General features: G+C 42.2%; 1 protein-coding gene and 2 pseudogenes across 3 annotated transcripts; 2 read left to right on the top strand and 1 right to left on the bottom strand.

Annotated features, from left to right (window-relative positions):
* Window positions 1-6,572: 6,572 nt before the first annotated feature.
* On the bottom strand, window positions 6,573-8,859 carry LOC308164298 (C-C chemokine receptor type 2-like; the record flags this gene model as incomplete). The annotated part of the gene is made up of 2 exons (XM_080538428.1): window positions 6,573-7,600; window positions 8,847-8,859. 2 exons carry the CDS (start codon window positions 8,857-8,859, stop codon window positions 6,573-6,575), a joined length of 1,041 nt encoding a protein of 346 aa, XP_080394554.1.
* A 2,910-nt stretch (window positions 8,860-11,769) lies between these two features.
* On the top strand, window positions 11,770-13,548 carry LOC308164297 (tubulin alpha chain-like; annotated as a pseudogene). Its single transcript has 4 exons — window positions 11,770-11,808; window positions 11,893-12,118; window positions 12,296-12,444; window positions 12,571-13,548. The product of its transcript is annotated as a tubulin alpha chain-like (transcript).
* Window positions 13,549-16,719: 3,171 nt separating this feature from the next.
* Window positions 16,720-25,019, top strand: LOC308164296 (SANT and BTB domain regulator of class switch recombination-like; annotated as a pseudogene). The gene is made up of 16 exons: window positions 16,720-16,800; window positions 17,536-17,700; window positions 17,998-18,086; window positions 18,178-18,291; window positions 18,739-18,862; window positions 20,365-20,517; window positions 21,354-21,500; window positions 21,654-21,738; window positions 21,994-22,026; window positions 22,318-22,414; window positions 22,862-22,950; window positions 23,047-23,075; window positions 23,395-23,468; window positions 23,640-23,728; window positions 24,115-24,206; window positions 24,986-25,019. The product of its transcript is annotated as an SANT and BTB domain regulator of class switch recombination-like (transcript).
* Window positions 25,020-25,749: the final 730 nt, after the last annotated feature.

Raw genomic sequence — 25,749 nt, 5'->3', positions numbered from 1 at the left:
CGGAGACTCAAATTTTGATGGCCTACCAGTACACCTTCAAAGCAGACATTGGTGATCTAAAGCAGCGTTTCAACCAGAGTGGAGGTAAGAGCAATACCTTCTTTACCACTGTTACATTCCTTTTAATGGTTTCAACCATAATTGATATTTCCGTGTTGTTCTCTTGGATTTGGGAAAGTTCTGACATGATCCGTCTCACATTGAGAAGCATCAACATGATCCTACATGAGAGATAAAACACTGTTGAACTAAACTGACCAGAACAACCTTCCGCCATGTTGAGGGACTGTCAGACACAGAACCTTTCATTCTGGACCTTTACGACCCAAACTAAACTGCTTATGAATTTAGAAATATGATGATCAGAGGCTGAAGCAGGATGCATAATAGTTCAGAGTAACAGACCACACATGACAAGGAAATAAAGTAATCACGAATCTTTTTTTTTTTTCAACTAAAATCTCACTCTCTCCCCTCTCTCTCTCTGTCTCTGTCTCTGTCTCTATCTCTCTCTCTCTCTCTCTCTCTCTCTCTCTCTCTCTCTCTCTCTCTCTCTCTCAGATATACATATTTACCAGAGTATGTCTGGTTGTAGTTGGGATGAGGAGACTGGAGTCACAGAGGGGTTTAGTCAGTATGGTTATGATGGAGAGGACTTCCTGTCCTTTGACCTGCAGACATCTACATGGATCGCTCCAGTGTCACAGGCCGTCATCTACAAACACAGGAGGGACAGAGAGCTAGCTGGTAATGAGTACAGGAAACACACCATCACGAGGCGTGCGTTGAATGGCTGAAGAGGCTCGTGCAGTATGGGAAGAGGACAGGTACACCAGTGGTGTGCCGTCAGGGCCAGCAAGGCCTTCTCTGCTGGCCTAAACATCATCAGAATATACATTTTATTTTAATATATATTTTCCACAAATATGTATTAATGATTCCCCATAGTCTATTCTCTTCATTTCATAGCTTTCCTCTTGGTTGCGCTGCTTCCAGTCTCCGATTGAGATTTGGAGGGCTGGCCTTTATGTTAGAGCTTTTATCCAATCAAAATGTGTTGCTAGGGGGCTCAAAAATCTGCCCGCCTTCACATTAAACGGTGCTGCGGATTCGACCTGTAACTTAACGTTGGAACGAGAAAACATGTGGCGTTCCTAGTAAACCTACGTAGATGCGAGCAAAAGCAACAACGGCGCCTGCTGTAAGGCTCAATGATGTCAGCACCCAGCACGTCTTTTGATTGGATACGCACTATTGCTACGCACTATTGATACGCACTATTGATATTCACTATTGAGATGCGGAACTATGCCGGTAGATGTGAAACTTTTGAAAGTGCGCAGGGAAACGGAGCCTCACAACGAAAGCTTTCGTTGACTGATCGATAATACTGATCGATTGTGTCCTGTTTTTGGGTAAACAATAACTTTCATTTAGGGGACACAATGAAAGCGCCAAGTCCACAAACAGAGGAAACTACGTTGAGCTTCTTTCTTTTCTGGCTGAAAACAACCCAGATTTACATTACCACCTGTCCACAAACAAAGTGTTTACTGGGACGTCAGGCAAAATACAAAACGACCTGATTTTTGCTATTGCTGAAGTGATGGAAGAAGAGATCAAAATGGAGATTAAAAAGGCACCCTTTGTCGCTATTATGGTGGACGAGACGACAGACGTGGGTAATGTAGCGATCTTAAAGATGTTAGTTTAACACTCTTCATTGTAAATGCGGATTTATTGATTAAAAATGCTTCGGAAATATTAATATAACTCTGTTGTACTTGTCTGACTATGTTAAGGTGATGCAACGCCCGGTTATACTGTGTTTCTGTCTAGTTTCTAGAGCCATGGCGTCATAACGATGGTATTAAGAGGTAGAATAATTCAGGTAGGAATGTGTCGGACATCACTGAAGGCCTAGGTGTGAAATGCACCGCCCGCCACTGAGGTACACACACACTGACACATCACCTGACACAACATGTTCATATTCAACTACTTTGAAGTGGAACAATTACATTCCTTCTATTTCCTGCTCTTTTATTTTTTACTGCTACTATTCCCCCCCCCCCTCTCTCTCCCGTCCTCTCTTTCCCTCCCTCTCTCTCTCCTTCTCTCTCCCCATCCCTCTCCCCCAAACTTCGGCTTTTTCCCCCTCTCTCTCCCCCTCCTTCTCTCTTCCCTCTCCCTCTCTCTCCCCTCTCCCTCTATCTCCCCCCCTCCCTCTCTCTCCCCCTCCCTCTCCCCCCCCCCCCCCCCCCCCAGTCCCTCCCTCAGTGTCTCTGCTCCAGAAGACCCCCTCCTCTCCAGTCACCTGCCACGCTACAGGTTTCTACCCCAGAGAAGTTGTGATGTTCTGGAGGAGAGATGGACAGGAGGTGTATGAGGATGTGGAGTACGGAGAGGTTCTCCCCAACCTCGACGGAACCTTCCAGATGAGGACTCGACTCCTTGTGAAGCCTGAGGTTTGGGAGAAGAACCAGTATGACTGTGTGGTTCAGCTCTCTGGGATGGAGGACGACATCGTCATCAAACTGGAGCGCTCCGTGATAAAGACCAACAGAGGTAAGAAGATACAACGTGATCATTCTCAGTGACTCAAAGTTCACAAAGTCCCTTCAGGAACTCTTACTGAGTGACAGAGAAAGTGGCTTGGTTGAGAGGAAACCAAACTGTGACCATAAGTTCCAGTCTGACTGCTCTGTGTTGGTTACAGGTACCACTGTCCCCCCCCGCCCCCCTCATCATTGGAGCTGTGGTCGGACTCCTCCTCCTCATCATCATCATCATCATCACTGTGTTCATCATGAAGAGGAAGAGCAAGAAAGGTGAGAAACACCTCCTCTTCATCATATCATCAATGGAGGTGTTGTTGTCAGTTTGTTAGCAGTGATGAAGTCGTCTGTATTGATGTGTTCTAGTGGAGTTGGTAGATGTAGATGTTTCACCAGGAATAGTGTTGTGATGTGAAGTCAGGGCTGTAGAAGTAGCGCCTCTAAGGAATCTAAAGAGAACACAGGCATGTTATCAGCTTCGATCCTGTCAGGAATACCAAATACACTAGAAATACAGGATGTAACATACTGTATGTAGTTAGTAACGTCTCATACATGTTGGTTAGTTAGTAAAGTGTCATACATGTTGGTTAGTTAGTAAAGTGTCATACATGTTGGTTAGTTAGTAAAGTGTCATACATGTTGGTTAGTTGTAATATTCTACTAAACCAAACTATAAGAGTCAGTAATATCTTCATGTACAATTCTGTTTCAGGCTTCTCCCAAGCTAGCAGTAAGTATTCTACACCTTCATGTTGCATTTACAAATGTACACTGAACTGAATGACAATCATGTGTGGCTGTTCACCATGTAAACTGTAATATCTAATTTGTCTATATGTGGTTGTTGTTGTTGTTGTGTTTTATACTGTGTGAATGTTAATCTGCTATGGTGCGTCTTGGCCAGGGCTCCCTTGAAAAAGAGATTCATGTCTGAAAAGGGACCTGGATAAACAAAGCATGAATGAATACATGTAAATGTTGTTGACGTATAACATGGGACTGTTTCCATGTCAGAATGTAGTTCTGTATTCCTGGTTAGTTGAACTGGCCTTGTCTTGTTTCCTCGTAGCTTCTGACGATAGTTCCAACAACTCTGCACCCAAAGATGAGGTTTCTCTGCACTGATGAAACAGGTGAGATTCTAGTTGTGGAAACAGACTTCATCCATGCATATGACACTAGTCCTCTGTTGACTACTGACACTTTATCTTGAATTATGCTTGATTTATTATACCTATGTCTTGTGCTGCAATGCAATGTCAGAACCGGAGGCTAAGAATTTTACTCTGTTACATGTGTGTAATGTGAAGTAACAAATGAACTTGAAACTTGACGCGAGACCTGATTTAGGGCCGACATGTTAGGCAGTTGAGACCCTAACCCTAGAGTAGGTGGGTCTCTCAAGTCTGGCCTCTTTGACCTCCAGAGGAACACGTAGGTCTAGGGGATGGTGAGTTGGACTGGTGATCAGAAGGTCATGAGTTTAAATCCCACCTGGGAACACCACCACTAGTGTGCCCTTGAGTAAGACCTGGGAACACCACCACTACTGTGTCCTTGAGTAAGACCTGGGAACACCACCACTAGTGTGTCCTTGAGTAATACCTGGGAACACCACCACTAGTGTGTCCTTGAGTTAGACCTGGGAACACCACCACTAGTGTGCCCTTGAGTAAGGCACTTAGCCCTCAGTTACTCCAGGGAGACTGGAACCATGTTAATCTCTAATTGTCTGTTGTTTGGATAAAAGCGTCTGCTAAATGGTTAAAATGTAAAAATAAAAACAAAAACCTTACTTACTTACATCACTGAACTCAGTATTGACCGTGTATGTGTCTCTGTGTGTGTGTGTGTCCTCATAGGAGAGAAGCAGAGACCGGAGGAGGATATGAAGTAATCTCATCTGACGTAGATTAGATGCACCTCGACACAAAAACATGATTTTCTCAAACAGCACTGTATCTGATCATAACTCTTATTGTTACTGCACTTGATTAGCAGATGGCAGAAATAATAATATAATAATATAATAATAACTTTTATTTGTATAGAATATAAATAAATATACAATAAATAATGCATAATAAGAAGTAAAAATGTGTGTTGAATTCCAAAAAACCCTAATATATGCTGTTCACTCTTTCTAAAAAATGTACAACCTGAGTCTCCAATTATTACCTTACAAAGACAAGAGATAGAGAGAGTAGCGTGTATAAATATTTTGGGGTTTTAAAATATTTATTTTAGTCCTCATGTAGATAACTTGGAATGTCAGATCTGAATTTGGTAAAACTGCATTCTGTTACAATGCTCCATCAATGTGGAATGTACATCAGAAAAAGTTGAAACTTAACATGTTCATCCCACTCTCTGACTTTAAACTGTGTGTTACAGAGACTTTGAATCATACATGCAAATGTACTTAGGTTATCTTTTATAGGCTGTATCTGCTCACTGTTTCTGTTGTTATTTTCTGTTGTATATTTATATATTGCTTTTCTTGGCCAGGGCTCATTTGAAAAAGAGGCTACTGTCTCAATATACCCTGGTTAAATAAAGGATTATTATTATTATTAATTTCCCTGCGCTTTTTTGTTGTGAAGTACACAACAGTTGTTAGGACATGCAAATGACAGTGTCAATTTGAGCAGTGCCATTTTCGTATGGACCTGTTATATCTATGTGAAATACAAATAAGACATTTATTGTTTTCCTAAATAATAAATCAATTATAATTAGTTTCATAATATAGGGAATTATTGTAAGCACCGAAATACACATTTTGACCTGCTCCTACTTGATTTGGATATCAATGGGGTTAGATGTCAGTGGAGTCCTTGTTGACAGGACGAAAGGGAAATATCGAGGATAACATTTAAATACAAGGACAGAGCCGCATTCAGAGTATGATGGACTTCGGAGAAGTTAACGCCGCGACAAAGCCTCCAATAGGGTAAGTACGAGAAATCTCCCTGAATGCAATGTTGTTCACGAGTAATAACTACTCAAACAATTCAGTAATGATCATGTTTTATTTGATCCGCGAATATGATTCGATAATAATCATGATGAATGAACGCAGATTATGTAAACATTACCTCTATGTTTATATAAAGATAAAGAGACATGGAAAATGCCTTATTGTCACCTGTCAAATGACAATGTAAAATGTGTCATGAATTGTGTGCGTCTATTGAAAGTAGCCTTGCATTCTCACTTTTTTATGGAGCTGTCACTTCAAAAGCTGGAGCCTACTGTAGCCTACTGTATTGACAGGGAGAGAATTCCAGTGGAGTTGAATTCTATGGAAAAGACTTGCATGACCCCCGATGGGGAAACAACGGTGGGCCACTCCACAAAAGTAGCTTTTGTGCAGGGCCAGTAGCTGAATTTCTACTGTCTCTGTAGTTCTTTTGTCACCTCAATTGTGGACTCAATATGCTGCTGCTCCTTCCAGTTTACTGTCTCTGGCAACTGGAAATGTCAGCTGTACAACTTAGTGGTAGTGAGATACACTGTTGTTGTACTGTACAGTGTTTCAGCACTTTCAAACTATTGACAGTCATGATAGTTTGCATTACAATGTGTCTTGTTGATGTGAATTGGAGGCTATCAATGTATCTTTCTTCCACATTGTCCTCTGGTAATATTATGATCTACAGAAATCAAAACGTGAAAACGTCTCCCCAACGTGACATAGTGGTATTATTCTCTCTTCCTGGTGCCATTGTTGAACATGTGGAATTGGTTTGGAAGTCCATGTGCCGTTATTACAATGAACAAAATCCTTTGTATTTTACACCAAGGCCATGCATCTCCTCCCTGAAGGCTTTTAATCACACCCTATGACATGCAGAAAGCACATGATGAATCAGGGTTATTTAAAGACAGCAGTTGCTGAACATTCTCTCTGCTATCTGCCTGTCCAACAGGAGCCCAACGCTACCATTTACTGTAGGTATCATTTCCTTGGTAAATCCACACTTCTAGCCTCTCCTAGCCTTTATCATGCTAGCCTATATTGTTCACTTTAGTGCCTTCTGGCAATGGAACGCTCCAAAGCACCAGTTCGGGACATTTCTGCCCTGAAATTACTATGACAACAACTGCTATTGTCATGGGTGTTTCTTTTGTTAATAAGTCTGCGTCATCGCAGAGGGAGTAGTAATATGTCATGAATTTCTGTCCAGCAAAGGCATAGATAATTGGATTCAAGCAGCAGTGTGTAAATGCTATCACTTCTGTCCACTGCATAGCCAGATCTATCTTTTGTAATACCATACAGTCAGTGAAATACAACTGATATTGCAGATAACGTAGAAAAATGACAACATTGTATTGGGCCCAGAAGCAGAAAAAGACAGCTACTATAACCAATATCAGTTTGATGACCCTATGCTTCTTTGTGCTTTTGATATTCACTAAAGTCGAAATGATCCTGGAATAGCAAATCACCATGACGCAAAGCGGGAATAGGAGGCCCAAGACATTCATTTCCAAATACACAAACTCTCTCCACAAGGTATCAACAGGATACTCTTGTTTACATGTAAACCCAGATCCATTTTTCCCTTCATCGGTCAGTGTGAAGACGATTGTGGGAAGAGCGGCACCCATGCTGAGGGCCCACACAATCCTAGACAGAGCTATCCCACATCGGACTGACCTGTGCCTGGCCATGGTATGAGTATGAATTATGACCACATAGCGGTCCAAAGTCATGATCACCATGAAGAAGATGCTGCCATAGAAACCCAGGACATACAATCCTGTCACCAGCCGGCACATGAAGTCCCCAAAGACCCATTCTGCTGTGGCGGCATAGTGAGACAAGAAAGGCAGAGAGATGACAAACAGAAGGTCTGACATGGACAGGTTGAAGAGGCATATGTCTGTCATGTTGCTCTTGTGGCGGTACTTCACCAGGACACACACCACCAGGCCATTACCGATGAACCCGATGATGAAGACCAAGCTGTAAAGAGTGGGGAGGAACACCCGTCCAAACTTCTTCACGTTACCATTGTTGCATAGTTGGCCTGCTTGGCCATCAAGCGTATCTTCATTATAGTAGTCCTCATAATTATATGTTGTACTCTCTTCAGAAAGTAAAAATAGTTGTATTATTTTTGTTTAGCCTTACAGGTGCATCTCAAAAAATGGGAATATTGTGGAAAAGTTCATTATTTTCCGTAATTTAATTCAAAAATTGAAACTTTTATATATTCTAGAATCTAGAATCTAGATTCATTACACATGAAGTGAAATATTTACTTTTTTGTTTTAACGTTGACGATTATGGCTAACAGCTCATGAAAATCCAATATCTCAAAATATTCGAATATTACATAAGACAAAAAAAGGATTTATAAAATATAAATCCTGACCTGAAAAGTATGTTAATTTATGCACTCTATACTTGGTCTGGGCATCTTTTGCACAAAATACTGCATCAATGCGGCGTGGCATGGAGGCAATCAGCCTGTGGCTTCCCTTACACATCAGCAGTGCCACAGGCTGATTGCCTCCATGCCACGCCGCATAGATGCAGTAATTTGTGCAAAAGGAGCCCAGACCAAGTATTGAGTGCATACATTAAAGATACTTTTCAGAAGGTCAACATTTCTGTATTATAAATCTATAAATCTTTTTTTGATTGGTTTTATGTAATAATATTATTCTAATATTTTGAGATACTGGATTTTTGACTTTCATGAGCTGTAAGCCGTAATCATCAACATTAAAACAAAAAAGGCTTGAAATATTTCATTTCATGTGTAATGAATCTAGAATATATTAAAGTTTCACTTTTTTTGTTAAATTACAGAAACTAATGAACTTTTCCATGATATTCAATTGGTTTGAGATGCACCTGTATTAAGTCATCTTTGTGTCCCTGGATCAATACTAGATGTATTTTACTAGCAAGTCAGCACAATAAATAAGTCATAAAGATTACTGGGCTGCTCTGACACCTACAGGTGTATGCAATATTTCTGCCTTCAGACATGAAAACAAGTCCTCACAAGTTAAGTATTAAAATCAGAATTGAAATTAAAAGGCTATACTTATACTACTCCATACATACAATAATGCATTGTTGTTCATCTTTCTACAGTATCATATCATTTGGACATGACTTGTTAAATCTATTCATAAATCAATATGTGTTTCTCTTAAGAGAAGAAGAATAGTAAAAGATTAAATTATAGCCTAATAAGGATATATTTTAGAATTTAGTGTAGGTTTCCTCTTCTCCTGTTTTGTATCAGAATATGTACTCACCTGACATAGACATGATCAGTAATCAGTGGCTCTTTGGTGTTGTCTTTCTTAATGTAAGAATCGTCAACCCGGTTGTTGGATTTTGATTGGCTTAGGGGTGGAAAAAGTTTTATGTCTTTGTCTGCAACAAACCGAAAAACCTCAAACATTTCCTGTTTGGGGATTTCTTTTTTCTTTTAGGAAATATCCCGCTGAGACCGTACTGAAACATATGCACTGACTGCAATGTAAGTCGCGTTGGATAAAAGCGTCAGTTAGATGGCATTTATTATCATTATTATTATTATTATTATTATTATTGTTATTATTATTATTATTATTGTTGTTGTTGTTGTTGTTGTTACGAATGAACTACCTTCTGAGTATTACTATACTGTCGCTGCAACTTCCTGTACTCACAGTAGGAGGTACTGTGAAATGATCATAAAAGTCACATTTCATACACATTTTCTCTAGACTCACGTGTTTCCCTCCACTACTGTATATATCCTGAAATGGTCATAGATATTAATCTCTCAGACAGCATCAATAGAGTTTGCACATGTAGCAATATTGTATTCATTCATGTGTTCCCTGTTTAAGTTTAATGAAGCAGCAGCTATGCCTGGGGTCCACAACACACATGACCCAGTCCAGAACATTACTTTACATTTACATTTACATTTTTGGCATTTAGCAGACGCCTTATTCCAAAGCGATTTACAATCAATACATTTGAATACTAAGCATGTGAATCAGCAATCCACCATTCGTTGCAGGAAGAGTAATCTAGCTCGGGCCCGGGGCCACTGATAGAAGAAAACACCTTCTCCCTATCGTCTTCTACTAAAAAAAAAATATATAATCTGGAGAAACTGAGAAACAGTACAAGGGGGGCAATAGAAGTTCTTAGGGACACAGTAGAGGGGAAAGCGGGTGTCTTTAGGAGACGTAGTGGTGAGGGTCAGAAGATGTCTCAGGAGGAGCAGTTAAGATGTAACCTGAAGAGATGGGTCTTCAGTCTACGACGGAAGATGGGTAGTGACTCAGCCGTTCTGACGGCCGTGGGGAGCTCATTCCACTAGCGGGGAGCCAGTGTTGTGAAGAGACGTGATCGGGCAGCCCGACTGCTGTGTAGAGGAGGTGGGGCCAGTCGGCCAGCCGAGGTGGAGGAGCGGAGTGAGCGGGCAGGGGTTTGGGGGGTTACCATTTCCTTCAGGTAGGCAGGGGCTGTCCCTTTAGCTGCCTGGTATGCAAGCACCAGGGTCTTGAATCTGATGCGAGCTGCTATCGGGAGCCAGTGCAGGGTGCGAAGGAGAGGGGTGACATGCGAGTATTTGGGGAGGTTGAATACCAGCCGGGCAGCAGCATTCTGGATGAGCTGCAGAGGTCTAATGGCTGAAGCGGGGAGCCCAGCCAGGAGTACATTGCAGTAATCCAGGCGGGAGATGACCAGTGCCTGGGTCAAGAGTTGCGCTGCCTCTCTGGTAAGGAATGGTCGTATCCTTCTGATGTTGTAGAGGAAGAATCTGCAGGAGCGAGCCGTTGCTGCAATGTTCTCCGCACAGGATAGTCGGTTATCCAGGATCACTCCAAGGTTCTTGGCTGTCAGGGAGGGCGTTACAGTAGAGTTCTCCACTGTGATGGAGAAGTCTTGGAGAGGGCAGGCTTTCCCGGGGATGAAGAGGAGCTCGGTCTTGTTAAGATTGAGCTTGAGATGGTGGTCAGCCATCCAAGTTGAAATGTCAGCGAGACATGCTGAGATACGGGTTGCCACGTGTACATCAGACGGGGGGAAGGACAGGAAGAGTTGAGTGTCGTCTGCGTAGCTGTGGTAGGAGAGCCCATGTGAAGAGATTACCGAGCCAAGAGACTTGGTGTAGAGGGAGAAAAGTAGGGGCCCTAGGACAGAACCCTGGGGTACTGTATTAAAGCTACATATTAAAGAGCTGTAATTCCTAAACCCTTCCTTCAATTTGGATGTGAATACCCTTACCCTAAAGCTGAGAGTCTGCACTTTAAGCCCATATTCATTATCTAACTAGCTTGAAGATGTTTTGGTAAACAGTTAAAATAACACAAATTCTGTCTGTGTCCAAATATGGACCTAACTGTATATACTCTCGCTTGTACAACTACATAAACTGGGCTAGTATCATCATAGCCAGGCTACTAGCAATTCCTATCTATTAGCCCAGCTAGCCAGAGGCCCAAATCCATAAATTCCATCCCTGAATATGCTTAGAGCTATTAATCTGGAATCTACAGTTGTCAGTAGTGATGTGAAAGCTTGCTCTATTGTGGTGAAATACTTGAGATTTATTCTATGAGATATGTTTAGCATGTGAAGTGTCATTTACTTAGAGATACAGAAAAGGATTTGGAATAACCAATTTCATAAATTGAAAGAGTCACAGCGAGAATCAATTGTAACCATATACAAAAAAAGTGATGTCCAATTTGCTTAGCACTCATCTGGGCTCACTATTCCTTTAAATGAAGTTCAATTGAACGCCACACCCACTGCACTGGATTGTTGAGGTTATGAATGCCACGCCTACTGCAGCATTAAGGGCAGGTGACTGCCCTATATAATCAGCATAATTTACTCCGAAGGCATTGTGTTCAAGGTGAGTACGGTAAGCTAGAATGTCTGTGTTGTGCTGTAGAGTAATAAAAGCAAGTAGGCCATGCTGCTGTCACTAACACAACTGAATTACTCTTAAAAATAGTTGACCTCATGTGATTTGTGTGACATATTTGTTTCAGGGTGTTGTTTAGCAAACATTCATTTCAAAGAAGAACGTCCATTGCCAACTGCTGAACGATGGTAAGTATACCTCCTTGAACTGATTAAGTTGTTTGAAATGTAAGGTGCATTTCTTTCTGAAGTTCTGCTTGCAAACTAACACAGTATTTGGATCCTCAATTAATTCAGTTTGACATGTTGAGCCCCACCATTCCTATCACAGTAATCCTGTTGGTACACAATTTAGATAAATGGTAGCTGGTACAGAATGACAACGATTTGACTTGTTAGTCTAAGATTAAGTGTTTTTCTTAACAGAGGGAGTGCATCTCTGTACACATCGGCCAAGCAGGTGTCCAAATGGGCAATGCATGCTGGGAGTTGTATTGCCTGGAACATGGTATCCAGCCAGATGGGACAGTCCATGCAGGCTCTGGTGCTGTTTCATTGGCTGACTCATCATTTGGAACCTTCTTCAATGAGACTGGGAGTGGGAAATATGTTCCCAGGTCTGTTTTTGTTGATCTGGAGCCTACAGTTGTTGGTAAGGATTTGCAATCTTGCCCTACACTGGTAGATGGTTCATAGAACTGAAATGACACTGCATTACATGTAGTCTGTGTTTGTAGCATGTGAGGCCTAACTTCTCTTGTGTGGTACTCCAATGACTAGTTGCCTTGATTTATTTTCTACATACATTTCATTGTGACTGCTTTTCTAGATGAGATCCGGAATGGACCCTACCGTCAGCTATATCACCCTGAACAGCTCATCAATGGCAAGGAGGATGCTGCCAACAACTACGCCCGTGGCCATTACACCATCGGCAAGGAAATTGTGGACTCTGTGTTGGACAGAATGCGTAAAATGGTATGGCTCTACAAAAGTAATGTGGTACATGTATCATTATTGCTAATCCATCTTCTTTAGCCATTTCTTTGGCGTCTCTGCAAGGAAGTAAGCCTCTGTTGAATTGGGTGTGACTCTTGTTTTCAGTCTGACCAGTGCACCGGACTCCAAGGGTTCCTCATCTTCCGCAGCTTTGGCGGTGGGACGGGTTCTGGATTCGCTTCTCTGTTGATGGAGCGCCTGTCTGTGGACTATGGGAAGAAGTCCAAGCTGGAATTCTCAATCTATCCAGCTCCCCAGGTGTCCACAGCAGTGGTGGAGCCCTACAACTCCATCCTGACCACCCACACCACCCTGGAGCACTCTGACTGTGCCTTCATGGTGGACAATGAGGCCATCTTTGACATTTGCAAGCGTAACCTTGGAGTGGACCGGCCCTCTTATGGAAACCTCAACCGCCTCATCGCCCAGATTGTCTCCTCAATCACCGCCTCCCTACGTTTTGACGGAGCGCTGAATGTAGACTTGACCGAATTCCAGACTAATCTGGTGCCTTATCCCCGTATCCACTTCCCCTTGGTAACTTATGCTCCCATCATCTCGTCAGAAAAGGCCTACCATGAGCAGCTATCTGTCCCTGAGATCACCAATGCCTGCTTTGAGCCAGACAACCAGATGGTGAAGTGCGACCCTAGGCGGGGCAAGTACATGGCATGATGCCTGCTGTACCGCGGTGACGTTGTGCCCAAGGATGTCAATGCCTCCATTGCTGCCATCAAGTACCGCCGCTCTATCCAGTTTGTGGACTGGTGCCCCACTGGGTTCAAGGTGGGCATCAACTACCAGCCGCCCACAGTGGTGCCAGGGGGAGACCTGGCCAAGGTGCAGAGGGCTGTGTGCATGCTGAGCAACACCACTGCCATAGCGGAGGCTTGGGCAAGACTGGACCATAAGTTTGACCTGATGTATGCCAAGAGGGCCTTCGTACACTGGTATGTGGGTGAGGGCATGGAGGAAGGGGAGTTCTCTGAGGCCAGAGAAGACATGGCTGCCCTGGAGAAGGACTATGAGGAGGTGGGGCTGGACTCTGGTGACTGCTGTGAAGATGATGAGGAAGAATATTAAACCCTGTCCAGTCTTCAGTGTTTATACTTGTTCTCAGCAATCCCTTGTCTAAACGTTTATTAATAAATCCAGAAGAATTTGCACTTCATTGGTTTGTTCATCCATTCAAAGCATACAAATGTTTGGTTGCATCTGTCCAAGTTTCCTATAAAAATAACAACAACTAAGCTATGCAGCAGGGCTTACTTAAGATTGTGTAGCTACTAGGTTTTGTGGATTGACATGTACTGTAGCACAAGACGGGTGTAGGTATTGACATGACTAGCATGACTGCAAGTAATCTAACCTTGTTGAGACACGGCTTTCTTTGTTTGGAAAGTCTGGCCAAGTCCTTCGCAGAAAGCAGCTACTAAGGGGTGGAGACACATTTTGAACAACTTATCTTGCATGAGTGACACTAAAGAAAACGGGTTTTCTATCCTTCAATAGCAGAACATCAGATGTGCTAGAAATGCACCATACATTATTTATAAAAATAATTCTGAGTGGGACAGTCCCACTCATGTTTTTCATTTTATTGGACAGATATAGTGACACAGGAAAGTAAGGAGAGGGCATGTCAGCAGGGCATGGGCGTTCGAACCCATGGCATATGTGCACTGTAGACTGCGGTACTAGGCCACTACCATATGTTTAAACAAAGATTGATCTGTTTTGTTCACTATATTTACCATAGTTCCGCAGTTGGGAATAGATGGGTTCTCTGTATTGGGGGGCTTAAACAGAACAGTTTGTCACAAAGTTTGACAAACGCAGATCAATGCAGTTATATTGGTAATGGTGGCATAGCCTGCTTACTTACATTGAAGAAACATGCGTAAATTATGTTGACTATATATTGCCCTCACTATTGCCGCCGCAAGGTTTGGCGCCTCCCCTATGACATGCAGTATACTGTGCATTGAGTCAATTGCCCTGACTTTGACATGCCATGCACAGGGATTGTCTGTCTGTAGGTCTACCCCTTATCTGTCAATCTACATCCTGTCTGTAGATCTACCCCGTGTCTTTCAATCTCACTCCATTTATGGTTATGGGGACATATCTGTAGGAACACGCCCCATTGCCGCTTGCGGTTATATTTATTATTATTATTATTATTATTATTGTTGTTGTTGTTGTTGTTGTTACGAATGAACTACCTTCTGAGTATTACTATACTGTTGCTGCAACTTCCTGTACTCACAGTAGGAGGTACTGTGAAATGATCATAAAAGTCACATGTCATACACATTTTCTCTAGTCTCACGTGTTTCCCTCCACTACTGTATATATCCTGAAATGGTCATAGGAAAATAATCTCTCAGACAGCATCAATAGAGTTTGCACATGTAGCAATATTGTATTCATTAATTTGTTCCCTGTTTAAGTTGAATGAAGCATCGACGATGCCTGGGGTCCACAACACACATGACCCAGTCCAGAACATTACTGACTGTATAGACCCAGTACAGAACATTACTGACTGTATAGACCCAGTACAGAACATTACTGACTGTATAGACCCAGTACAGAACATTACTGACTGTATAGACCCAGTACAGAACATTACTGACTGTATAGACAAGTGGACTCATTGACTTGTTTGTGCATGTGGGTGTGCAAAACAGATAATTTCCCCTTGGGGATGAATACAAGTATTATCTTCTTCTTCAGATATAACGCACTAATTGGCAGTGGTTTTACTCCATACTGTGAAGTGTGTGTGGTATGTGATGGATAGTAACAGAGTGACCTCTTGTGGTAAGAGATTAGTCCTATAACTTACTACTTTAAGTAACTTGACTTTTGAGTGATTACAGTAGTATGGCTGATGACTTGAATGCTGGAATGCATAGCAGTGCTTGAATTTGACTGAGATCATTCCAACAACTCATACTGTATGTATATATTATCATGCTTGTTTGTTCGTGTGTCTACAGTCTCTGGACTTACCACTGGATAATAGGACTGTTTCACAGGGCATCACGAAGCACTATTGTGAAAAATAAATAAATAAATAAAATAAAACTAAATAAAGCTGCTAGGAATGATGGCCACAACATGTGTATGGTAAACTGCAGTGGCGGCTGGTGGGGCACAGGTTATGGGGGCATGCTCCACGGGGAAGAATATCAACTGCTAGCATGAGAATATATACAGTATATAACTTGTATTAAAGGGCAAACTGCAAACACAACAAAAATATAATGTACAACAACTGACAAATCAACTGGAATAGTCTTTGTTAGCAGAGTAGACCTAATGTTAACAGAATGGACTTAAACCCTTTGTCTATCTGTGCAGCGGTAAGGTGAATAATTCTAGCAGCTCAAATGGATTGTACTGTCCAGACAGTTGTCTTGTTTAGCCATTCAACTAGGCATTATTTATTCAATGGAGAAAGACATGGAACACAATGCAATTGTGATAATAAATGTGTTCTTTGTTACTTTCAAACCCTGTGTCCCTCCCCAGTTACACTACTTGAACATGAATTTTGCCCTTCGTTCCTTCAGGCCTGCACATCTCTCAATGACTTTCTGGTTAAAGTCTGTCATTTCAATCACCAGTGTCTTCTCCATTGACATCATGGCCAATGCATTCAGCCTGTCCTCTGTCATGGTGTTCCGGAGAAAGGTTTTGATCCTTTTCAAGGTCGAGAAGCACCTCTCTGTCATGGGTGTGGTTATGAGGATCTTTAGGAGAGCGACAGTCTCTGCAAACACTTCAAGATTGTTCTCCATAAAAAGCTGGAAGAGGTCCACAGCACCACGACAGGCTCTGAACTCCTCCTTGCTGTAGAGGAGATTGAGCTCGGTCTTCAGCTGGCTTCCACTGAGCATTGGGTAGGCCTTCAAGGTGCTGTTCAGTGCATCCTCCGGAAAGGCCCCCTTGTACTCTTCAAACCTGTCCCCCTGCAGCAAGGTGGCACTGACCAGGTGGTTTGTGAAGGAGAAGCGCTCCTTGGCGTGTCCAAGTATGGTATCACAGACCTACAGAGAGAAGAAGAATACAAAAATAATAAATAATAATATCTACCCTGTTCTTTTTTCATGCTAGTGTTTTGGGAGTTCTAGCATTCTAGCGTTGAAAGGTTAACTATTGGCGAGCAGTTGCCCTCTTAACTTTTTATTTGGACTTGAATGGTGGTGTGTTGTTGGTCTCTGGCAGTTTGTTTTGTGGTTGGTTATGTGGTGTTTGTCGGTTACAGAACCCAGCAATGTGATCTCAATCCTGATCTCCTCTGAATTCTTGAAGATGGACACGTTAGTAAGTGTTGTGACGTGAGCTCAGTTGCCTTGTTATAAAGTGTTTTTAAGCCCCCAAGTTTTCTTTTGTAAGCAGGAGAGCAGGCCAAGCTAAACTGATTTAAAACATATTGTCAGTTAGAAGAATGTCAATAAAGCTTTGTTAATAAAGGGGGCGGCAGTGGCTCAGGCGGTAGAGCCGGCGTCTAATGATCGCAAGGTCTGCAGTCCGCCGGTTTGAACCACGGCTGGTTACATGTCGAGGTGTCCTTGAGCAAGGCACGGAACCCCCTAATTGCTCCAGGGTCGCTGTCTTTGGCCGACTAGAGCATAACATACCACATTCAAACAATTGACTGACAAGTTGATTGCATGGCAATAAAACTATTATTATTATTATTATTATTATTATTAATCTACTTTATGTTGGGTGCTGATGTGCTCAAAGAAACTCACATTAATCAGTCATTTAATGAAAAGTGGCCTTGTCCTAAAAAATAAAGAGGGAAAAGAAGGGGTCTGTAGACTAGGGCTGTTATTTAGTCTTAAATGCACATTTGAAGGTTAATTTCTTAAAATGTTTCATTATATTAGAAGATGTGCTGTGAAATGCTCATCACATCCTATGATCATATGGGAGGCACCATAATAAATAGCTAAACCCTCCTATTACTCAGGCTTTTAAACTGACTACAAAGTTCTTAGTGCAGTAAGGGTTTTTGATCAATTGACCCCTGTTTGTTTCCACCATTCTCAGGTAGAAGAGTGCATCCAATACTGCCACAAGCACATGACCGCTATTGTGGCCACCCCCTGGCTGCAACATGAACTGCATCAACAGTAGCCTGGCTGCTCGCATCGCAGACCTCTTCAACCACAATGAAGCCGACGACGTCAAGGACAAAAAAGACCAATTCAAAAGGTAGCCAAGAAAGAGACAGATAGAAGGCTACGTAACAAGAGGCCCCGGGGGGTAGTCCATCAACGTCACTAAAGGAAAATCCAGGCTTATTTTGAAAAGTCTCGCGAGACTCTCGTTATGCATTTTAAGGGAGAGTAGGGTGTCATTTGAGAGGGTGTCATATCTAAGCCAGACTTGTTGTATCGTCAAAGAAGTTGGAGAAACAGATCGGGTACCGATGTGTCGTTTAAAACAAGACAAAAGCAATCCCCGACATGACTTGTTTACAATGCTCATGTCTTTTCCCCACCTCCTTAGTAAACTGTTTCAAAATAAGATCGAGCGTCTTTTTGATCCTAACTATACGATAACCGCGATTCCCAGGGTAACGCATCGACTCTGACCAGGTGAGTTCAGAGCCAGAGGTGTGCGTTCATTGACACCGCACTGTTCTTGTCAACGTTGTATGACTGTCACTCTGCATCTCCCCTGTTACAGGTGTGGTCTGTGTCTAAAGCTGTTGACCAAAGACGTGGAGAGAAAGATCTCCTGCGTTCCGGGGAAAATTAACATCGACCCTCAGGGAGACATCACATATACACATACTACTAGGTACTGGACTAGCCACATTGTTCATGTATATGCTACATACATTTGACTTTATCAATCAAGAGGCTTAGAAGACCATATTCAAAGGTACTGTCTTCCATAATGTCCACAACTATGGTGCTAGTGAGAAAAAAGAAAGAAAAGAAAAAGTCCCCCAAAAGAAGGATCATTGGAGGTAGGCACATCCCCCCACAGGAGCATAAGCTTCAGAATGTTGGTCTTTTTGAACGTGTGGTACCCTCAAACTAAGGATGCCATGGTATAGTATCCAACTACACCAAAGTCAGAATCGCTAAAGCCCCGCTTCTATATTCTAGGCCTTTATTTACTTTCAGTGGCTGCAGGGAGAGGATTGTACAGCATTTTTATTACACCTGTCATAGCCATGTGTGTTAACAGGTTGTTGTTTTTTTATTTATCCTCAACACCAAAAACACAATCGCTCCCAAGGCAGAAGACCTGGGAGGTACATGAGTATGTGACTGGGCTGTACGAAGAGCTCAAGTCCTGGGTGTTGGTCTACTGGAGGATCTGGGGCACCGTCAACCACCTCACCTGCTCCCGCTGCCAACAGGTGTTTGTGTGTGTGTGTGTGTGTGTGTGTGTGTGTGTGTGTGTGTGTGTGTGTGTGTGTGTGTGTGTGTGTGGAGCAGTGCATGGTCACAATGAATATGTGTGTATCATGTAATATACAGTGGAGTGGAAAAATGTGGGCACCCCTATTCAAAATGCCTTTTACAATGAATATCTAAGTGAAAAGAAGCAAACCTAACCTCTGAATGGTACAAGTTAAACATTACACATTTCATCACATTTTTAACTTTTTACAGTTTCAAAATAATAAAACAAGTAAAAAGGCCTTGTGCAAACGTTTGGGAACGCTATCAGCTAGTACTTTGTAACTCCTACTCGGGCAACTATTGCTAACTAAAGCTAACAGCTTGCAAACGATTCCTGTAGCCAGCTAAGAGTCTTTCAATTCTTTTTTGGGGAATTTTTCCCCATTCTTCCTAGCAGAACACCTCTAGCTCAGAAATATTCTTCGGCCTTCTTGCATGCACGGCATGTTTGAGATCTCTCCACAGATTTTCAATAATATTCAAGTCTGGGGACTGTGATGGCCTTTCCAAAACCTTCATCCGTCTTTCCTGGAGGTACTTCATGGTTGATTTTGAGGTATGCATCGGGTCATTGTCTTGCTGGAATACCCAACCTCTCTTCAACTTCAATTTCTGGACTGACCTTTGAATATTATCCTCTAGAATGTCTTGACATTTGGTGGAATCCATTCTTCCTTCCACCTGCACAATATTGCCTGTGCCCCCCAGTTGCTACACAATCCCAAAGCTTAATGGATCCACCTCCATGCTTAACAGTTGGCAAGGTGTTCTTCTCTACAAATGCTTCATTTTGGTTTTGGTTTTGTCAGTCCAAAGTACATTGTTCCAATAGGCTTCAGGTTTCTCAAGGTTTTCTTTTGCATACTTCAGACGTTTAATTTTGTGTTGATGTCGTAGGAAAGGCTTCTTTCTGGCAACTCTGCCATGTAGGTCTTTGTTGTTTAAGGTACGCTGTATTGTTGTCCTGTGAACAACTAGACCGGTGTCTGCTACTCTTTTTTGCATCATCCTTAGACAACTGTTTAGAGGAACCCATGGTTTTTAGCACCACTGCAATCGGGTACTTTAGAAGGCATGGAGTTACTTCAGAATATATAGTTCAACCCTGGAATTATATTAACCTCATAGAAGCTCTAACGAGTAAATCACCTTGGTCTGGGCCTTAGTAATCATCTTCTCAAAAGGTAACAAAGAATAATCCAAAAGGGTTCCCAAACATTTGCACATCATCATTTTAAAAACCTTGCTTTAAAATTTGCCAGAAATGTTTAACTTTGTAGCATTTAGTGTTCAGGTTTGCTTTCAATCACAAGATTAATCGTAACAGACATTTAAACCAGGGGTGCCCACATTTTTGCACCCCACTTTTGTATGTTCTACTGTATATTTTTGCATTTGTATGCATTAAGAGGTATTTAAAACGTCTATTTGTGTGTGTGTGTGTGTGTCTGGGTAGGTGTTTGTTTGTGCAGAGCTGTCCCAGTGTCGGTACCACCCTGAGGGTGTGATGTACCCAGGGATGGGGGCAGAGCAGGGCTGGCACGGGATGGGCGTCTACCCCTGCTGTAACCAGAGGGTCCTCCGCTTCGACCCAGCCGGTATACCCAAGGTGGGATTTTTCTTTACACACACACACACACACACACACACACACACACACACACACATACAAGAAAGATGAAAGAAGGATAATTATATTTGTCCATTTACACAGAGGTAATGGAAATTAGTATTTTGCACACATTTTAATCATTTATTTCTGTCCACATAGAAACAAGTATACAGGGACACAAATACTGAAGGCACAGATGGGATGCATTCACAAACAGACATGGACAATGTCTTTCACATACAACAGGACAAGACTCACGGGTACAAGTAACACCGTCTCCGCCATATTTGGCGGCTGCCAATAATCGCAGAGACAGAGCAATACTTGCTGAGCCTTTTTGCTTCTCCCTTGGACATTCCCAGTAGACGTAGTCCTCTGACAACCAATCTGTGCACATGTCCTAGACTGCCAAATATAAAGACTAATAGCGTACACCTATAGCCTAGCTCTGAGATGGTGTCTACAAGCTGCTGGTATTTCATGACCTTAGTCATGAAGGCTTCCTCTAGGCTTATATCAAAGGTGCATGCTACCTCTAATACTCTAGTACTCACTATGTGGTCGCTCATCTTACAGCCCTACAGACACACACACACACACACACACACACACGCACACACACACACACACACACACAGTTGTTGTGAATAGATAGCACACACATTCCACACAATGCATTTGTTACACACTGCATACCTTAGCCATTACATATTTTAAAAGATTGTGTGTATGTGTGTGTGTGTGTGTGTGTGTGTGTGTGTGTGTGTGTGTGTGTGTGGGTGTGTGTGTGTGTGTGTGTGTGTGTGTGTGTGTGTGTGTGTGTGTGTCTGTAGGGCTGTAAGATGAGGGACCACATAGTGAGTACGTCAGACAATGGAGACTGCGGGGACCACCAGGTGAACTCGGCCCAGACCAGACTGCTCAACGACCTCCTACTGCACAGAGACGCAGTTTGTTTCCAATACGCCACCATCAGAGGGGTGAGTATGTGTGTTTGTGTATGTTGTAAGAGTTGTCTCGTGTATATGTGGAGTATAGTGTGTGCTGATGTGTGTGTGTGTGTGTGTGTGTGTGTGTGTGTGTGTGTGTGTGTGTGTGTGTGTGTGTGTGTGTGTGTGTATGAATGATGAAAGGCCTGTCGAGTCTCCTCTCAGTGGGGAGCGGGTGCTGGACTGTGACATCCACCTGGAGCCTGGGCTACTGGGAGAGGGCAGCACTGTGAGTATCCCTCTCTCACTCACTCACTCACTCACTCACTCACTCACTCACTCACTCTCTCTCAGAATCAGAATTCTTTTTATAACTATATTCGCACTATATAGGAAATTGACTTAAAGACACAGACAACAATATAATATATAATAATAATAATAAAAAACAACAACAATGTAATAAACAACACTATATAAGCAAACATAGTTTAAAAAAGACAATGACAGAAAGGGGCTCTCTCACTTTGTCTCTTATTTGCAGTTTTCCCTGTTGAAGAACTGGAGCCTACAACTGGTAGGGTCAAAGTTTTATTTTATTTTTTTCAAATCAAACATTATTTATATAGCACATTTCATACAGATGCTTTACAGGAAGAATAAATACAATACAATACAATTCTGTGCATTATGACTGTTCACTTCAAATGAAGTGTTCAAGCACACTGCAAATGGTTTTTAGAATAATGTATGCAGTGTTGGTGTAACTTTGATAAAACATAATTGAATAAAAATATGTAAATGACCCTAACCCCCCTATCCCCTAACCAACCATCAGAACCCCTAACTTACACTTTGCCCTTGGCAGAGGCAGCAGTCCCTTCTGTCTGAGGAGGAGTACACCACGGGGTCAGAGGTCACAGAGGATGAGGTCGGGGATGAGGAGGAAGTTTCCAAGAAGCAAGGTTATGGACTCATCCAGACCAGTAGCTTCTAGCAATTAATGTACCCCTTCAGTGTGCAGATCTGAAGGAATGGTGTCAAGAAAACAAAATGGTGTCAGTGCACTTTATCCCAACTTGTAGGCTAGGTGGAGCCAACACCATGTTGCTTTTACCTATCCACATATGTAATAATAATAATAATAATAATAATAATAATAATTCATTGTGTTTATATAGCGCTTTTCCGGGGCTCAAAGACACTGACAATATGGGAAAACACAGAAACAACAAGCAACAGATAACATGAGCACATAGAACACAGAATTAACGAACAGGGAACAATTAACACAGCAATGTCATGGGGGGGATGGAGGTGGCAGGGTTAGGGGAGATATGTGACACGTTCTAGTCTTTTGATTGGCAACCAATCAAATTGTTCAGACTTTTCTTATGTTTGCCTTATTCCAGCTGCTAAGAAGGCAAAGAAGTGGAGCAAACCTCTGAAGAAGCAGGTGTCCTCTCCCAATGTTCAGCGCAAAGAGAAGGCAGCAGAGAAAGTGAGCATCATTCTGTAGTGTACTTATGAGATGATTGTGCTTCCCTTGGATATAATAACTGCTGGGGTTTTTTAAATGCCTATTTCATTCTTACAGACACCTTCACGAGACAACACACCATTCACGTGAGTTCAGCTATACTGTATACTCTATTGTATAGTGTGCACAAAGATCTTGAGTCTGCATCTCTCATAACACCAATCTTATTTGGTGTCTGTCCATCTTGGTTATGATGCAGCTGCCTTTATACATTGGTTGGTCAACATTACAATTTACTCAATACATTTTGAAATGTTATTCATGAATAGAAAGTTGCTGTCATTATGCATGAGGATTCATTTCAGTTCGTTTTCAGTTCAATTCACTTTGTGTGCATTTTTTAAAAAATGTGTTAGAATGTGTCATATTTGAATTACTGAGGTAATTGGAACTGTGCATTTCCAGAGTGAGTGCCCAGAAGAGCAAATGGGACAGCTCTCGCTCTATGCGCTACAACCAAGATGCCCAAAGAGAAGAAGGTAATGTCTGTGTGGCGTGTGTGCTTGTGTGCGATACTGCAGTTGTTCTTAACTTTACTTTATGTTCACTATTTCGTTTTTATTGATTTAACTATTTTCTTCTCCCTATTTCTTCTTCTCTCTCTTTCACCTCCCATGTTCTCTTCTCTTCTCTCCCCCTCTCTGTCCCAGACCAGCGACGTATGGTGGATATTATTGGTCATCTCACTAAAATGAGATTTGGGGATCAGGAGCAAAGCAAGTCCAAGGACATAAAAGAGGTGTGTGGCGTGAGTGTCCACTCTTGATGACATCATCGCACCCTCTCTATACTAGATGTCTATGTCTCTATACTAGATGTCTATGTGGATTTTGTTTTACCTTTGCTGTCAAAAGCGGAACTGTAATCTACATGGCAAAGGAATGAACTGTTTTCTGTAGACTGTCTATTTTTTAATAGTCTAAATTGCTCCATGCAGAAATGTCAATACTTAGGAAATTTCCCCCCATGAGGTTGGTAAGACTGACGTTGGTTTGGTTTGAGACACTTGTGTTAGTGTAATCTGTGTTAGTGATGTATAATTTGTGGCTTTGTGAGCTGTGCTTGTATGAACTGTGGTCATGTTTGTGGTTAGGGTCATATCATGTGTGGTTGTGGTTGTTACAGCATGCGGGGGGAATCTACTCCAGACTGGAGGCTCAGTTCAAAAGCCCGTCCCAGGCCAGTGGCCGACAGGGAAGCTCTGAGAAGACCCTCAGGTACGACTTTGTTGGAGCCCAACCAATATTGGGTTTTTGAGTCTGATGCCACTATGAATTATAAATGCTGTAAATGCTGCTTTAACATTTAAACAGGGTCTTTTATTGAAGCGCATTTTTGAACTGTCTCTTGTTCCCATTCCACTCCGATGCTATTTGTTTAGTTTTAGGTTTGAAAATGTACCGATACATATGCCTGTAGAGGGCCAATATTGGTTAAGAATATTATTGAACCAAATACTACCTTGCAAAAGTATTCACCCCCTGTCCCATTTTCATATGGTGCCAAATTCATTTAAGATAAGAAAAAGAAAGTCAACTTATAGCATAAGTATTAACCTTATTTGCTGTCGCACCCCTATGACACAAAGGTATTCGTTTGCAAAATGTTGTTAACTATTATTCGTTCATGGAGAGATAGACTTGCATTTGAGCTAGGCTAATTGTAGGACTTCCACAACCAAGGGGTAAAAATGTGTCCAGTACACTGGGTATATCAGTGGGTAGAACACTTTTTATTTGAATTCCAGGCCTATAGCCAACACAGTGTGAAAATTGTGCAAGTGGTGTGAATACTGTCAAGGCTGTATCTGCTCCATATACATGCATGTTACATACATGTATACATTCAGTCTTAAGTAACACTCAAAACATTACAGTATGTTTCTTTTCTTTCATATTTCCCCACTCTTTTACTGTGAATCTGTCTGTCTTTTTCCTCAGTCTCTCACCTTCATTTAATCTGATATTTTCTGTTCCTATTTCCTGTCTTCTCTTAGTGCAAAGACACGCAGTCAACCTCGGCCCACATAGATGACAGAAAGAGGAAACGTGTGAGAGAAATATGGAAGATGATTGTGGAGCGATAGAAAGAGGAAACGTGTGAGAGAAATATGGAAGATGATTGTGGAGCGATAGAAAGAGGAGGAAAAAGAAGATGAGGATCAATCGGGACAGATCCTCATGCATCATCAACTCTTTGAGAACGATTAACCCCAAATGGGGAACTTTGCAACAGCTACTGCCCTTCGCTGTCTCCTTGCTTGTTCTAAGCTATCGCCCCTGCAACTACTAAGGTCCTAGTTTGGTCAACTTAAGCCCAGGAGGCCTGTTTTCTTGATGGGGCTTTGTGGCCCACTGAGTCCAGTCAAGCCCTGCTCAGCCCAGTTCAACCTGACCCTGGTGTATTTGTATTGATCACCTTCTATCCCATTCGCTTTCGCTTTACTATATCGTCATGGCAATAGATTGGTGGCCACTAGCCCTTGTCTTGGTCTGCTGTATCCCAGCATTAGATCTCATTAAGTCAATCAAGGTCTTAGAGTTGAGTAATGTGTTTTAGTGCTGGACTAGAGTTAAAACCTTCCAACCCTATAGGTTGTCCAGGACCAGGATTGGAGACCACTGGAATAGCTAGATCAACCTGTATACCATAGAAACTCCTCCTAGGATGAGAAATTAGGAGCAATAAAATGTCTGATGCTATGTCTGTTAGCACCATGAACCACTGGGACCAAGATAACATGGATTAGTCTCTCTCTAA

Source organism: Nansenia antarctica (genome assembly GCF_963989245.1).
Source record: "Nansenia antarctica genome assembly, chromosome: 8".
NCBI lineage: Eukaryota > Metazoa > Chordata > Actinopteri > Argentiniformes > Microstomatidae > Nansenia > Nansenia antarctica.
Note: the sequence above shows the minus strand (reverse complement) of the source record. Positions and strands in the feature narration are given on the sequence as shown.